Raw genomic sequence first — 17,704 nt, 5'->3', positions numbered from 1 at the left:
AAAGGGGCCTTAAAGGGGATGGGCTGCTTGGAGGTCCCATTTTTAGGAGGCGGGGCACTGTGTTAATGAGCGAGGGGCTGTGGTACTGTAGATGTCACTGTTATGGGGGATGCTGCCGATATCTTTTAACGACACACAGAAACATGAAATGAAATAGATGTAAGTGCGAAGCCGGGTCCTTCTGCTCGTCTCATATATATAAAAATGAGTTTCTGTCTGTTCTTTATGCGCGACCAAACGACTGCACCGATCTTCACCAAATTCGGCACGCAGGTACATCAGGTGTCCAGGAAGGTTTTAGACTGGGTCTCAGCTCTCTAGGACGTACCGTCCCTGAGATATTCCCAAAAAATTACCTGAAATAGAATAGAAGCCAGCAAGCCTTTCACTTAAATCCGAACTGCCATACACACGGACACATGTCCCTTATTAGCAAATAGAAGCTCGCAGGGCCTTAGTCTCCACATACACACAGTTTTACTCCAGGTTTCCATAATAACCCACCCATTTTTCTTCACTGCTGTAGGTCAGCTTTAGGCTAGGGCTACATGACATGCACATCTCCACAGACAGTATCACACAGGGGAGGATTAGATACACAGCTCAGCAGACAGTGGGGCAGGGTTCTGTAGAGGTCACTGTTATGGGGGATACTGTCAATATCTTTTAATGACACAAACATTAAATGAAATATACCCTTCTGCTAGTGTGTGTGATATATATATATATACACACACACACACACACACTACTCAGAAAAAGTTTGGAATATTTGGCTTGTGGGTGAAATTTCAGGATGAACCTAAAATGCCCTCTGACCGTTACAGGAGAACTTAATGTCACCTTCTGAATGCACACGTCCAACTGTTCAATGTTTCAGGACTTTTTGCACAACTTGCTGTTCTCTAACAAGGAGCTTAACGGCAAGGTTCGCAACAGGAGCTTGATCTATGAATCACCCAATAAATTTCCTGGTTCAATTATAATTGGTATTAAACAGTCCTCCTCATCATGCTGCTCACATTATGAGACCAAGACGACACCTAACAGTTGATGAACAGGACCTCGCCACTGCGAGGCTTCAAGCAGGATGTTCTCAGACAGAAGTCGCCCCTGAGCTTAGAGTGTCACAGAGAGTCATCAGGAGGTTGTATCAGAGATAGAGACTGGAAGAGTCACAAAAAGGCAGAGATGTGGACATCCTTTGGCCACATCCCATACTGATGACAGCTTTATTGTGAATAATGCCCTGCGGAACCGGATGATGAATGCCACACAACTCCAGACACATGTAAGGGAGGCGAGAGGCACCCAAGTGTCACGTCAGACCATTGGAAACCATTTACATCAGCGTGGTCTGCGTGTTAGACGACCTGCAAGGGCTCCTGACTATACCACCAGGCACAGGTGTCATCATCTTGTATGGGGCAGAGAGCATCTACACTGGACGAGGGACCAGTGGGCCTCAGTGCTGTCCACTGATGAAAGCGATTCACGATGAGTAGAAATGATGGCCATCAAGAAGAGCACTGTGCATCAGCCACTGCTGTCACCAGACGAGCCTTTGGTGGTGGCGGTGGTGGTGTTACAGTGTGGGCAGGTGTGTCTAGTCAGTACAGAACTGCCCTACACTGTGTGAATAGTCCAGTGACAGCCCATACTACTAGAATAACATCAGTAATCCAGTTATTGTGCCTCTGCGTGAACAACACAACACAGGCCTAATGTCATCTTCATGGAGGACAATGAGCAAGCTCATAGGAGGTGGCATCATTAGGGAACGGCTGCTGGAGACTGTGGGAACTCAAAAGGAGCCTGCACTTTCAGAGGCTCATAACGCTGTACCCCAGAACCTCAGTGACCCGAGGGCCACCATGCCTCAGCAGACAATAAGGCGACTTGTGAACAGCAGGAAACATCATTGTCAAGCTGGAATTGATGCTCAAGGCCACAAGACAAGTTCCTGAGACACTGACATTTTTGTGGCGGTGTACCCAGCACTGGTGTTAGCTTTTATGTCAAATTGTTTGAGATAAGGAAATCACCATTGCTGCTTCTACTTAATATATGACGCAAGTCGGGCATTATCACTGGAGCCGGGACTTTATTTGTTTTCCATAAATTTCACCCGAAAGCCAAATATCCAAAACTTTTTGTGAATAAAATTATATATATATATATATATATATATATATATATATATAATCCTCCATGATCTAAATCTTACCCGTGCTGTCAAGGTCCCTGCCCTGTGATATAAGAATTGACTAAATTGTTCCTCCGGCCCATCTCCTCCCCCAGACAATGAGCTAAGCCATAAACCCCCAATATACAAGGTGGAACCTGCTCCCGTGTAGCTCAGACTGCGGACCTGCCCTCTAGTGGTGGAGAGAGGGTACAACAGCAATAACATGAGATTCTCTGGAACGTATCACATTCTAGAACGTCTCTAAGCCTGGAAACATTAAGTGACCTTTTCCTGGGGGTTAAACGGTTACTCTACATCAGATGCAATGTGGAGAGAGGACAATACATCTACGGTGATAATCTGAATAAGCAGCGATTCTGCGGCTGCAGATCCCGCTCCACCCTCAGCTGATCATTCCCGCAGCGCGCTCTTCAGGCACCAGCTGTAACTATTCTGAAAGAGACGCATCCATGGGGACACACCCATAGTCATCCTCCAGTCCTCAGGCATCCAGGGCCACTGCCACTTCAGGACACAACGCTCCGGGTGCGGCATCATCGCCAGATGGCGTCCATCCTCCGAGCAAAGTCCGGCAATCCCTAGAGGGGAACCGTTAGGATTCATGGGGTACTCCTCAGTGGGAACATTATGGTCATTCACGTAGCGCAGGGGGGCCAGACGATGGGAGGTCACGTGATCACGAACCTTCTCAGACCGGAATCTCATCAGACCTGGAAGAAAAAGAGTGGAATCAAAAATGTCTTGGGGTCGTCTCCTTGATAATGTACATTCTGCTATTCCTTCTCGTTACTAGCCCTAGAAGAGCAGGGTGGCGACGATACACAACCCCATAATGGGCAGAACCACTGTGTGTGTCCAGACTCTCCATTAACCTACTGGTTCTGCACGTTTCAAGTCTGGGAGTTGGTCAATGGTTCCAGTTGTTCTGGCTGCCTAGAAGGTCACTTAGATCTTCTGTGCCATGTACAACGCCTCATAGTCAGCACATCCAGAAGACATACAGAAGGAACACTTACCTTCTCCATGGGCCACCCACACCCCAAACGATGACCCGGCCATCCCCTGCAGCAGAACACATGGACTTTCCTCAATTTTCACCGTGACAAAGCGAGATTCAAACCTTCCTGAGAGGTTGTGGCTCAGAAGAACTCCTTGTGTGGGACATTCTCCTGCAGGATAGAAAAGTAGTAAGAATGGAGACACTAAATAGATGCATCCAAACAACTGACCTCGGGATAGCTCACCTGGTGGGTCCTCCGCTCCTACCCAACCCAGGAGCGCCATCAACTGGCATCCATTACAGATCCCCAGGCTGAAGGTGTCAGAGCGACAGCGGAAAGTTTCGAACTGTTCACGAACTCCAGCGTTAAACTTTACAGACGCTGCCCAACCTACAACAAAAAGAATCACAATCACCTACAAGACCAGAAGAAGAATATACTCAATACAGGCACATATAACTGCTATAATACTGCCTCCTATGTACAAGAATATAACTGCTATAATACTGCTCCTATGTACAAGGATATAACTACTATAATACTGCTCCTATGTACAAGAATATAACTACAATAATACTGCCTCCTATGTACAAGAATATAACTGCTATAATACTGCCTCCTATGTACAAGAATATAACTGCTATAATACTGCCTCCTATGTACAAGAATATAACTACTATAATACTGCCTCCTATGTACAGGAATATAACTGCTATAATACTGCTCCTATGTACAAGAATATAACTACTATAATACTGCTCCTATCTACTAGAATATAACTACTATAATACTGCCTCCTATGTACAAGTCTATAACTACTATAATACTGCTCCTATGTACAGGAATATAACTACTATAATACTGCTCCTATGTACAAGAATATAACTACTATAATACTGCTCCTATGTACAAGAATATAACTGCTATAATACTGCTCCTATGTACAAGAATATAACTACTATAATACTGTTCCTATGTACAAGAATATAACTACTATAATACTGCTCCTATGTACAGGAATATAACTACTATAATACTGCTCTTATGTACAAGAATATAACTACTATAATACTGCTCCTATATACAAGAATATATCTACTATAATACTGCTCCTATGTACAAGAATATAACTACTATAATACTGCTCCTATGTACAAGAATATAACTACTATAATACTGCCTCCTATGTACAAGAATATAACTACTATAATACTGCCTCCTATGTACAAGAATATTACTACTATAATACTGCTCCTATGTACAAGAATATAACTACTATAATACTGCCTCCTACGTACAAGAATATAACTGCTATAATACTGCCTCCTATGTACAAGAATATAACTACTATAATACCGCTCCTATGTACAAGAATATAACTACTATAATACTGCTCCTATGTATAAGAATATAACTACTATAATACTGCCTCCTATGTATAAGAATATAACTACTATAATACTGCTTCCTATGTACAAGAATATAACTGCTATAATACTGCTCCTATGTACAAGAATATAACTACTATAATACTGCTCCTATGTACAAGAATATATCTACTATAATACTGCTCCTATGTACAAGAATATAACTACTATAATACTGCTCCTATGTACAAGAATATAACTACTATAATACTACTCCTATGTACAAGAATATAACTACTATAATACTGCTCCTATGTACAGGAATATAACTACTATAATACTGCCTCCTAAGTACAAGAATATAACTACTATAATACTGCAGATAAAATACAATATACTGCGCCGGCCCTCTGCGGGAAGGATCTGTGTGGCAGACGGGCCCAAATGATTTTGTACAAAATGTATTTGCCAAGAATCCCAAATGTATTTAATAAGCGCAGCATTAGCATTATAATACTTTTTGTACTTTATTTGGTTTGCAGATTGCTATTGTATTTAGCCACGGCGACGTGCACCTGCGTATTCTGATGTGCTGACTGACCCCTTTTTTCTTTGCAGTACTAGAGTACTGCCTCCTGTGTAGAATACCAGTTTTCATCCACCGGGGGGCGGTATTCTAGTATTTCTACTCTGGTTCTTTCATGTCCTGTGATCACTTACCTTTCGCGGAGCCCAGGACATCTGCATAGCTGAATCCTCCCACAAATATTAGGCCCCTGAAGACGTCCAGGGCGGTTCCTCCGGTCAGGAGATCTTCCATGGTAACATCCCAGACCTGGAGAGCAGGACACAGGATGATGGGAGTAGTTACATCTCATATTTCCTGTGAGGCGGTGTCAGGTTGTCAGATCCCATGATGCACCGCTGCACAGCAGCGAGACATGAGATCCTGCCACCTGAGGGCCAACATGAACTGCAGCTTTTGATGTGACTGGAGTATAAGATTCTACAGTAAAGGATTTGCTATAAGGGAGGAACAGAACAACGACGTTACCTCAAACCCGACCATCAGCAGCGCAGCCGCCATCTCTCTGTCGCCATTACTGCCCTCTTCCCGCACCACAGCGACCCGCGGCTGGGCGGAACCTGTGGGGGTTATACACATGTCCGGTTATAGCATCACATACACCCACCCAGCATAACCACCATCATCCTTCACTACTGTACCTATCAGAGCCGGCAGAGGAGGCTTCTCAGACGGGTTGAAGGTCAGCTGGTAGTTAGGCCCCTCCCTCTTAAGAAGCCCCGCCTCCTCCAGTGACACACAGCTTGGGCTGGCCTGCAGCCGTTCCAGGTGGAAGCTTGTCTCCTCCCACAGCGCGCGCAGCCTCCCTACTTCATCGCACAGAACCTCCTCCTCATTTACACAAACTCGGACCTAGGGGGAAAAAAAGGAAGAGGAGGGGCCTTTAAAGCGGAAATGCAAAACCAGCAGATCAGCGGCACTGGTGTCTAATGGGTGTCCACCACAGGTCCTGTACCTTTAAACCACTGGTTCATGTCCCTTTAAAGCCAAGGGATGTAATGCAGGGCCGTTAGACTCACCACAGAGGCGGGGCCCCTTCCCTGGGTACGTCCTAGTCTCATGCACTGGAGCCCCGATGCCCGATACCGCTCTATAACCCGCTCATGTGATGTCTCGGGGACTTCTAGAACGAGCCCCAACTCCTCGGAGAAGAGCAGATCCAGAGCTGAGAAACAAGAAGGAGATGTGAAGACGCCTGGACAAAGATGACCAAGTGAGAGACGCAGGACTTACCACTGACGTACGGGGAGGAAAGCTCCACGTCCAGCCCGCAGTTCCCAGCGAACGCCATCTCCAGGAGACAAGTAATGAGACCGCCGTCACTCACGTCGTGCCCCGCGCTCAGCGCACGCTCTGCGGAAGACCACAGGAGGGTTACACATGTGCAATCGTGTCCTGAGAGTCTCAACCTCACAGTACTGCATGCCCTGCTGGTCCAGTGTCTGCACAGAGGACACACAGAACAAGTCTCACCTTTGAGGAGCTGCTGAGTGACCCTGAAGCAGGAGACCAAGGTCTGGGGGTCATCCAGGTCAGGGGGGTGCTGTCCGAGCTGTGAATAGCACTGAGCCAAAGCGCTGCCACCCAGACGATGCTTCCTGGGGTTGAGGGGAACATAGAGGAGGACGCCTGAGGGTCAGAGCAGATATCAGGTCACTATTCATCCTCACTAACACATGCTGCGTACTGCACCACAATCATGGAGGCCCTTACCCTTCTCTCCAGGGTTCTTCAGGTCTGGTGTGATGGTGGCCGTGATATCGGGGCACACAGCGTACACGGAGATGACCAGAGACCCTGAAAAACAGAGACAGCATTAGACTGAAGGACAGAGACAGGAACCTGGAGGACACTGGACATCCGCTCACCTGGGGCCTTCACAGTCTCCGCCTCGACTCTTGCGGCCATGCTGAGCGAGTCCTTCCCTCCATCCACAGCAATACCGACCTGCGCCATGACATCACACATGGCCACACATGCATCGTACAGCGCGGCACCTTCACCGGGAAGTTTGGCCGCCCACATCCAGTTACCGCTGCACTTCACATCCTACCAGAGAGAGAAAGAGACGACTTGAGGGGCTACAATCACTGTGATCAGGAGTGGACAGTAGCCAACAGCTGTGGATGCCAACAAGGCGGCTTTCCACTCCAAGTGGTCTACTCCCTGCTCCAGTGACACTGGGTGGTAAACCCTGAGCAATGACATCACTGCATCAATTCATAAAATTACCTTCAGGTCGGTCACTAAGGCAAACACCAGGTTAGTAAGAGCTTCGCCCACTGCCATCCGGGCACCTGCTGCCGGATCCAAGAGACCTTTAATTGGCTGCTCCCCGATAGCCGTAGCTCCACCTACAGTATCCGTGTAGGACAGCGAGATGACAGCTACGTCAGCCAAGGGGGTGTGAAGCGGCCCCACACACTGCTGCTGGGCCACAAGACCGGTGACCGAGCGATCCACCTGCAGATGGAGGGAAGGCTCAGTGTTACTGCAAATCCATGTGAAGACACCAGAAGCCCCGGCATGGACATTCAGAGTAGAAGGCCACCTTGTTGGTCAGGTATCGTTTGCTCGCCACAGACGGTAGTCTCAGGACGCGTTCCAGGGCTTGCCTGATGCTGAGATTTTTGGGAAGGGTCAACGTCTTGAGTTCGGGAGTAACTCGATTCAACTTAAATTCCTGTAGAGGAAAAGTCATAGAAGACACAGTAAGTAGAGGGTCATCAAAACCATGAAGTCTGGATATACCAGGACAAGACTAGGAGCTCTACCTTATGAGGCATCTTCCCCAGGACCCACTCCAGCTCCAGATCCACTGGGACACGATTTCGGTCACTGCGATCAGGATCGGGATCGTTCTCGCTCCCATTCACTAACACAATCTACACAGAAGAAGTCAACGAGGATCAGTGATCTCATACGAGAGAAAAATAATCTACAAATTAAAACGTTTCCTCATCCGGGGGAACTTATGGTGCGGTTCATCCTGAGCATCCCTGTAAATAAACTGAATTCTAGAAATACAGTGAAGACTGACACAAGACTATAGATAGCAATGCAGATTTACAACGTTCTGTGGAAAGCGATGTTGACCAAGTGCTCTAATGGTGGCCATTTTTAAGAGACCAAAATAATAAAAGACATGACACACAGATGGCAACCCCAGGATTTCCAGGTAGAACGTATAATTCAGGGGAAGTGATCCAACACTGCAAATAAGTAACCTGAATCAGTAGACTGAGGGTCTTACCCGGCCATCTCCTGTGATTTTACCCACAAAGTCCACCGGAGACCTCTCTCTTCGACACACTGAGCGCAGGAAATCTGCATCTTTTGGACGGATGAGCAAAGCGTTGGATTCCTGGTACTCTGCCCCCCAAATCTCCAGGACGCTCAATGTGGGGTCTCCTAACTGAAGATGATACAAGACCATTCAGGGAAAAGAATGAGCTGGATTTATTCCAGGAGATGAGGGAGATGGTGCAACCAGAAGATGCAAAGTTCCCATACCTGAAAGTTCTTCGTATAAATGACGGCACCTTGAGGCTCACTCAGCTCCTTAAGTACATTACCTGCAGAGGACAAGTGTCAAGACAGATGCCATACCCAAAGTCAGATCCATAGATCTCAATGGGAGGAGCTGACAACGTAGCGATCAGCTCTCACCGTTCCCACCAGCCCCCTGGTCGTGAATACTACAGATCGGATTCCGGCCCCCTCGCTCCACACAGGCACGCACGGCTCTGTTCATCCTCTGCTCCATCTCTGCATCCCCTCGTTGCACTGCTCCAAAGTCCAGTTCACTGGCGTTGTCCCCCTGAACCTGTTGACCCCCAGAACTAAATCATGATCTGATACAGACGCGATGATCAAGCTGATACATTTCAGAACCGATACTTACTTGAATAGAAGAAGCAGCCCCTCCACCCACTCCAATCCGATAGATGGGACCCCCAATCTTCACAACGTGCATGTCTGAGGGAAAGAGACATCCCTGAGGCCTCGAGATCTACCCTTCCACCACAAACCACCCATTTATTCCAAAATATGAATCATCCTCAGAGAAGATTCAGCTCACGGGTCCACAAGAGGCTTCTATTCGTCTTACCTGGTTCTGGAGCCTCTTTGGTCCGATGAATGTCTTCCATAGATCCAATACCTCCGCTGAACATGATGGGCTTCACCCACTCCCTTCTCTCCCCGGAGGGCAGGCGAAGGCCGAATGAACGAGCGAATCCTGTTACCATTAAGAGAAGGTATTATTAATATCAGCATCAACTGCTGAAGAACACCTCAACAATAACGAGGAGGAAAAAATAGCAGCCGATCCACCAGACCGCAGAACACCACGTATTCTATCCTTCCTTAATGAATTTCAGAAACTTGGAATGGTTGGAAGGAAATCAATGTTGTCAACTCCTCACCTGCCAGCACCGGCTCTCCAAACTTGTTGCCATAATCTGAGGCTCCATTACTGGCTTCGATGGCTACCTCCAAAGGCCGGGCAAACTGGACGGGATATTTGTAAGAAGCGTCCTCCCATGGAAGAGAATATCCTGCACATAAACACAGACTTGTTGGACAGAAGGATCCATGAGGTACGGACATGAAGAACATGATCTTAGAGAGAAGAAGAGACAAGTCATGCATCTCCTGGGTACCTGGAATGTGAAGATTTCCAAAACAGTAGCCAGCAGTGCCTGCTATGACATGGGCTCCCTTCCCGGTGCTCTGTACATCCCGAATACGACCACCTGTGCCAGTAGTGGCACCACTAAACGGTGCTACGCCTGTAAGAGATGGAAGAAAAGAACTTTAGAAGAAGAAACAACCATGCTCAAAGCATACACCATTCAGAAACACCCCAGGCCTGTGCTCACCTGTAGGGAAGTTATGGGTCTCGGCGGTGAAGATGAGGTGCCGGGTGGAGCTTGTCAGTTTGTAGGGTCCAGGACAGGAGGGATCAGTAGGAATCAGGCTGGTCACTTCCTTCCCCTGGATTGCACTGGAAAGAGAAGGCATTGGAGAAGGTCAGTTTTGGTCAGATGACTCTTCGAGTTTTTCTGGAGGGGTGACACAAACCTGCTGTTGTCACAGAACTTGATGACGTTGTTCTGGTTACTGGTGTCCTGCGTCTTCATGATCAGGTCAAAGAGCGAGTGTGGCTTCTCCTGCCCATCCACTAGAAGCCTGCCCTTGAAGAACCAATGGCGGCTGTGTTCACTGGATAACAGAGAGCATCATTACTCAGAACAGTCTCTGAAGAAGACAGTCCCAGTCAAAACCTAGACACCGACCTGTTAGACTGCGCCAAGTCAAAGCACTCAACGCTGCTCGGATTGCGGCCCACGCGCTGGAAAAGAGCGGTGTAATAATCCAGGTCCCATGAGTCGAAAGCAAGACCTGTAAATGACGTCGGGAGTCTGAAAACACTCAGGTTCTCTGCTCTAGTTACATCCAGAGCTGAGTTACCACCCTGGTGGTTCAGTGATTATACGAATCATGTTCTACAGCAAGGGAGAGGTTAACACCAAGGCCTGTGCTATAGCATCATGCAGAAAAACCCTACAACTCTCATGATGCACCAGAAGGCAGTGCGATACCAAGGCTCAGGTAAACTGGTAGGTGGGCGTCACTCAGCACAGTGACAAGACATTAATGAAGCAACTGGTAGAATTGTGAATGCAGCTCTGGATGTGACTAGAGGATAAAACACAGTGTAAAATGTCTTTTTTTTGATTGGGTACAACATACCTAACTCTGTGTTTGCCGTTTCAAGTGCCGCCCTCCCTTGTCCCATCACGTCCACCTCATACACCTTCTCAGGCCGGACAGAGATCTCAAAGCTTCTCACCGGTTCGGGGTAGATGCATTCAGTCATGCGGTCATATAGAGAAGACGTCAGTTTCTGCTTCTCTCCATCCTCCAGCTCTCTCTGAAACTGATGGGTTTAAATTCAATCAATAGCAAATCAGTGGTGACAACCCAACGTGTCCTCGTACTGGAAGGACATGGACGGTCAGGGAGACACCGTCCAAGTCACCACTGTGCTACTTATACATGGGAGTCCTTCACATGGACCATGAAGATCCCACACAGATCCTCACAATCATAGTGATCCTGGCCAATCATGGCGCCAGCACAGGACAGGAAATGTTTGTCTAAGATGAGAAGCTCTTCGCACCTTCATCAGATATCGCTTGGAACATTCTATCCTGTCGATGTTGGTCAGGCCAATGGAACGACAGATGGACACGGCGTTGGTGGAAAACGCTGTGGAGAAATTCAACCTACAGATGAGAATTGAAAGGAAACAGTCAGTAGGAGATTCTCCTCTAAGACTAGATGCCCACTGAAGTGAATGGGTCCGCACCCATGCCGCAAAAAAACACGTTCGTGTGCATGTAGCCTAAGACATAGGGCTGAACAGGATGGTCAGAACTCACCTAGGTCCGACCTCCACCAGCAGGTCTGATGGTTCAGGGTGAAGGAAAGTTGTATCCGAAATGCTCTGGGGGTCAAAGGGGCAGCTAAAGAGCCATCGCAGGGTGTCTGTCTGCCCAGAGGTGGGTGGAGAGTCACCTGCAGGGGGTACAAGGTCTAGAATTGAGCAAAAGACTTACTGGTTCTCCAGCCCATGGAGAGAACACCCTGAGACCTATGAGATGTGACGCACCATCAGAGACCTACTAGATGTTTGATGATGTATGACCTGGGCCATGGCACAAGGGGCCCTTTCATGGGCCGAGGCACAGGGCAATGGTTGGTTCCCAATCACTGCCGATCATTCAGGTGCAATGGAGCCACATTCACACACAGCATACGGATTCAGTGCTGGCAGCAGATCCGTGGTTCACAGGAGGATGTGTGAAGGAGGCGTTTACCTCCGGTGATCGGCAGCACCCTCACACATAGACCTGCCCGATCCTCGAGTAAGAGGTTCCCATGTGTAATATGTGAGGATGAGGAGGGGCTCCGGAGACAAATAATGTCAAGGACGGGGCAGAGATTAAAGTGTGAGTGACGAGGAGGGGCAGCGAGCCCTTACCCAGCCAGCTGACGTTGTAGCACAGCTCCCTCTGCACGCTCTGATTCTTCTCCAACCCAGACAAGCGCAGCAAATCATCAGACCCCGGGAAGGGGCAATAAAAGTGCAAGACCACCATCTTCACCTATCCAGGGCACCCTGGAGGGAGAGAACGCACAATCAACATGGTGCCCCCATCATGTATCTAATCCTGTCACATGTGATACTGCCTGCTGATGCACTGTATCTAATCACATCATGACATACTGCTGAGCTGTGTATCTAACCCTCTGATGTGTCATACTGTCTGCTGAGCTGTGTATCTAATCCTATCATGTGTGATACTGTCTGCTGAGCTGTGTATCTAATCCTATCCTGTGTGATACTGTCTGCTGAGCTGTGTATCTAATCCTGTGTGATACAGTCCGCTGAGCTGTGTATCTAATCCTATCCTGAGTGATACTGTCTGCTGAGCTGTGTATCTAATCCTATAATGTGTGATACAGTCTGCTGAGCCGTGTATCTAATCCTATCCTGTGTGATACTGTCTGCTGAGCTGTGTATCTAATCCTATCATGTGCGAAACAGTCTGCTGAGCTGTGTATCTAATCCTGTCCTGTGTGATACTGTCTGCTGAGCTGTGTATCTAATCCTATCCTGTGTGATACTGTCTGCAACCAGTGACCCTGCTGCCTCTATACCGCCGTGACCAGCTTCACCCGCACCTACTGTGTCCTTCTCCTATACCATGTAGATTGTAAGCCTCGCGGGCAGGGCCCTCTCTCCTTCTGTACCAGTCTGTAACTCGTCCTGTTTATGATTAGTGCAATTGTCTGTATTATGTATGTGCACCGCTTATCATATGTACAGCGCTATGGGATGAATGGCGCTTTAATAATAATAATTATATACAGTTGCAAGAAAAAGTATGTGAACCCTTTGGAATTATATGGATTTCTGCACAAATTGTTCATGAAATGTGATCTGATCTTCATCTCAGTCACAACAATAGACAATCACAATCTGCTTAAACTAATAACACACAAAGAGTTAAATGTTACCATGTTTTTATTGAACACACCATGTAAACATTTACAGTGCAGGGGGAAAAAGTATGTGAACCCCTAGACTAATGACATCTCCAAGAGCTAATTGGAGTGAGGTGTCAGCCAACTGGAGTCCAATCAATGAGATGAGATTAGAGGTGTTGGTTACAGCTGCCCTGCCCTATAAAAAACACACACCAGTTCTGGGTTTGCTTTTCACAAGAAGCATTGCCTGATGTGAATGAGGCCTCGCACAAAAGAGCTCTCAGAAGACCTACGATTAAGAATTGTTGACTTGCATAAAGCTGGAAAGGGTTATAAAAGTATCTCCAAAAGCCTTGCTGTTCATCAGTCCATGGTAAGACAAATTGTCTATAAATGGAGAAAGTTCAGCACTGCTGCTACTCTCCCTAGGAGTGGTCGTCCTGTAAAGATGACTGCAAGAGCACAGCGCAGACTGCTCAATGAGGTGAAGAAGAATCCTAGAGTGTCAGCTAAAGACTTACAAAAGTCTCTGGCATATGCTGACATCCCTGTTAGCAAATCTACGATACGTAAAACACTAAACAAGAATGGATTTCATGGGAGGACACCACAGAGGAAGCCACTGCTGTCCAAAAAATACATTGCTGCACGTTTACAGTTTGCACAAGAGCACCTGGATGTTCCACAGCAGTACTGGCAAAATATTCTGTGGACAGATGAAACCAAAGTGGAGTTGTTTGGAAGAAACACACAACACTATGTGTGGAGAAAAAGAAGCACAGCACACCAACATCAAAACCTCATCCCAACTGTGAAGTATGGTGGTGGGGGCATCATGGTTGGGGGCTGCTTTGCTGCATCAGGGTCTGGACGGATTGCTATCATCGAAGGAAAAATGAATTCCAAAGTTTATCAAGACATTTTGCAGGAGAACTTAAGGCCATCTGTCCACCAGCTGAAGCTCAACAGAAGATGGGTGTTGCAACAGGACAACGACCCAAAGCATAGAAGTAAATCAACATCAGAATGGCTTAAACAGAAGAAAATCCGCCTTCTGGAGTGGCCCAGTCAGAGTCCTGACCTCAACCCGATGGAGATGCTGTGACATGACCTCAAGAAAGCGATTCACACCAGACATCCCAAGAATATTGCTGAACTGAAACAGTTCTGTAAAGAGGAATGGTCAAGAATTACTCCTGACCGTTGTGCACGTCTGATCTGCAACTACAGGAAACGTTTGGTTGAAGTTATTGCTGCCAAAGGAGGTTCAACCAGTTATTAAATCCAAGGGTTCACATACTTTCTCCACCCGCACTGTGAATGTTTACATGGTGTGTTCAATAAAAACATGGTAACATTTAACTCTTTGTGTGTCATTAGTTTAAGCAGATTGTGATTGTCTATTGTTGTGACTTAGATGAAGATCAGATCACATTTTATGACCAATTTGTGCAGAAATCCGTATCATTCCAAAGGGTTCACATACTTTTTCTTGCAACTGTATGTATATTCTACTGGTAACACAATCGCAGACTACACATATCTATATGCACACATATAAAGTCTACTGGGATATTATACTTCTATACATACACACAAGGCCCCTTTCACACTCGTGCTTTGTGCGGATCCGTTTTTTATCTGCACAGACGGATCCGCACCAATAATGCAAACGCTTGTATCCGTTAACAGATCCGTTTGCATTATTCCTAAAAAAAAAAAGTCTAAAGTCAAAACGGATCCGTCCTGACTTGCAATGAAAGTCAATGGGGACGGATCCGTTTTCATTTGCACCATGTTGTGTCAGTGACAACGGATCCGTCCCCATTGACTTACATTGTAAGTCAGGACGGATCCGTTTGGCTCCGCTTTGGTGTCCGCCTCATAAGCGGAACGGAGACCAAATGCAGCCAAACTGATGCATTCTGAGCGGATCCGTATCCAGTCAGAATGCATTGGGGCTGAATTGATCCGTTTCGGACCGCTGAGCCCTGAAACGGATCTCACAAGCGGACCCAGAAACACCAGTGTGAAAGTAGCCTAACTTAGCTTGCTACTGAAGTGATGTGGTCTCGGGGGGTCCAGGAAGAGAGAGCGAGACCCCCAAGTTTTATACCACCTATATGTTCCTGTGTCCCAGCCCCCACCATGGACTCCACCACATGACCACCCAAATATCGTCCCAATCTGTTGGCCAAGAGAATATTGTCCAACTGCTTTCACAATAACAAGGGACACAATGACCGGAGGGCTTCTGACCGCACGGACGTCACCGAGTAATAGCCGTACAGGAGACTGGACGGCAACCATATTCTCCTGTGTGATACTGCCTGCTGAGCTGTGTATCTAATCCTGTCCTGTGTGATACTGCCTGCTGAGCTGTGTATCTAATCCTATCCTGTGTGATACTGCCTGCTGAGCTGTGTATCTAATCCTATCCTGTGTGATACTGCCTGCTAAGCTGTGTATCTAATCCTATCCTGTGTGATACTGCCTGCTGAGCTGTGTATCTAATCCTGTCCTGTGTGATACTGACTGCTGAGCTGTGTATCTAATCCTATCCTGTGTGATACTGCCTGCTGAGCTGTGTATCTAATCCTGTCCTGTGTGATACTGTCTGCTGAGCTGTGTATCTAATCCTATCCTGTGTGATACTGTCTGCTGAGCTGTGTATCTAATCCTGTCCTGTGTGATACTGTCTGCTGAGCTGTGTATCTAATCCTATCCTGTGTGATACTGTCTGCTGAGCTGTGTATCTAATCCTGTCCTGTGTGATACTGTCTGCTGAGCTGTGTATCTAATCCTGTCATGTGTGATACTGTCTGCTGAGCTGTGTATCTAATCCTGTCCTGTGTGATACTGTCTGCTGAGCTGTGTATCTAATCCTGTCCTGTGTGATACTGTCTGCTGAGCTGTGTATCTAATCCTATCCTGTGTGATACTGTCTGCTGAGCTGTGTATCTAATCCTGTCATGTGTGATACAGTCTGCTGAGCTGTGTATCTAATCCTGTCATGTGTGATACAGTCTGCTGAGCTGTGTATCTAATCCTGTCCTGTGTGATACTGCCTGCTGAGCTGTGTATCTAATCCTATCCTGTGTGATACTCCCTGCTGAGCTGTGTATCTAATCCTGTCCTGTGTGATACTGTCTGCTGAGCATCTAATCCTATCCTGTGTGATACCGTCTGCTGAGCTGTGTATCTGATCCTATCCTGTGTGATACTGTCTGCTGAGCTGTGTATCTAATCCTGTCCTGTGTGATACAGTGTGCTGAGCTGTGTATCTAAGCCTATCCTGTGTGATACTGTCTGCTGAGCTGTGTATCTAATCCTCTGCTGTGTGATACTGTCTGCTGAGCTGTGTATCTAATCCTATCCTGTGTGATACTGTCTGCTGAGCATCTAATCCCCTCATGAGTGATACTGTCTGCTGAGCCGTGTATCTAATCCTCTCCTGTGTGATACTGTCTGCTGAGCTGTGTATCTAATCCTGTCCTGTGTGATACAGTGTGCTGAGCTGTGTATCTAATCCTATCCTGTGTGATACTGTCTGCTGAGCTGTGTATCTAATCCTCTGCTGTGTGATACTGTCTGCTGAGCTGTGTATCTAATCCCATCCTGTGTGATACTGTCTGCTGAGCTGTGTATCTAATCCCCTCATGAGTGATACGCCCTCAGGACAGGCAGTTTTTTCAGTCTCTGCACTCTATGACTCTCCAGATTCTGGACTTCGGTGTGAACAGAGTTAACTCCTCTGCAGTGGATCACAGAACTGTTGCTGCAGCTCTGGATGTGACCAGAGTGACTCTGGAGCAGTAACAGTGGATCGATGATTGCATGTCGGACATTTACACATAACTATAATGGGGCCTCTGAGATCTCTGTCCCCCATCTCCTCCCGCAGTCACCAGGGGGATACCGCTGACAATCTCCTGCTCAGACTGAGCTCCAGCTGTAGAGTGCAAGCTCCTGTGTACAAGACCAGCACTCAGAGGCTGATTAAAAACCTACAGTCAGAAACTTCTCCTCCCAGGACAGGAGCCTGCGCGGGGACAATGTATGGAACAGCCACTCACCTGACCATGTGCTCCACCGACAGAGCCTCCAGGGGAGGGAACACTCTGCACCAGGGAGGATGGGGGTTATAGGCGGAGACTGGGAGGTGGAGGCAGGGGGAGAGCAGAGGCTTCCTGTCCTGTGAGAATCACCCTCCGTCTATTAGTTCTCCTGAACCTCGTGATGACCCCCCCCCTTATAATATATAACTTGTATCATCCAAATCACATCATGTATCGATGGAAATCACATGGCCAGAGCTTAAAGAGACAGTACACCTAAAATCACCTGGCCTACAAGGGAGAGGATGACTGTAGGACAGGAGAATACAGTCTATTGCCCCCTGTTATCAGCCATTTCAGGGGAGAGGATGACTGTAGGACAGGAGAATACAGTCTATTGCCCCCTGTTATCAGCCATTTCA

General features: G+C 47.2%; 1 protein-coding gene across 2 annotated transcripts; it reads right to left on the bottom strand.

Moving 5' to 3' along the window:
• Positions 1–2,215: 2,215 nt before the first annotated feature.
• PFAS (phosphoribosylformylglycinamidine synthase) lies at positions 2,216–17,348 on the bottom strand. 2 transcript variants are annotated; one of them, XM_040413348.1, is made up of 29 exons: positions 17,301–17,348; positions 12,215–12,352; positions 11,613–11,748; positions 11,351–11,456; positions 10,921–11,107; positions 10,464–10,569; positions 10,249–10,389; positions 10,047–10,171; positions 9,828–9,956; positions 9,591–9,722; positions 9,275–9,403; positions 9,068–9,141; positions 8,833–8,989; positions 8,677–8,738; positions 8,417–8,578; positions 7,938–8,048; positions 7,715–7,846; positions 7,396–7,626; positions 7,032–7,212; positions 6,877–6,960; positions 6,637–6,792; positions 6,397–6,516; positions 6,183–6,328; positions 5,805–6,015; positions 5,632–5,723; positions 5,298–5,412; positions 3,454–3,600; positions 3,226–3,378; positions 2,216–2,919 (listed from the first exon to the last, which is right to left on the bottom strand). In XM_040413348.1, exons 2-29 carry the CDS (start codon positions 12,330–12,332, stop codon positions 2,600–2,602), a joined length of 3,963 nt encoding a protein of 1,320 aa, XP_040269282.1. In that variant the 5' UTR covers positions 12,333–12,352; positions 17,301–17,348; the 3' UTR covers positions 2,216–2,599. The 2 variants fall into 2 exon arrangements, with proteins under 2 accessions (XP_040269282.1, XP_040269281.1); XM_040413347.1 differs by having other exon boundaries at positions 3,226–3,600.
• Positions 17,349–17,704: the final 356 nt, after the last annotated feature.

This window comes from Bufo bufo, unplaced genomic scaffold, assembly GCF_905171765.1.
Source record: "Bufo bufo unplaced genomic scaffold, aBufBuf1.1, whole genome shotgun sequence".
NCBI lineage: Eukaryota > Metazoa > Chordata > Amphibia > Anura > Bufonidae > Bufo > Bufo bufo.
The sequence above is the reverse complement of the archived record's forward strand: the minus strand, read 5'-3'. Positions and strand labels throughout refer to the sequence as shown.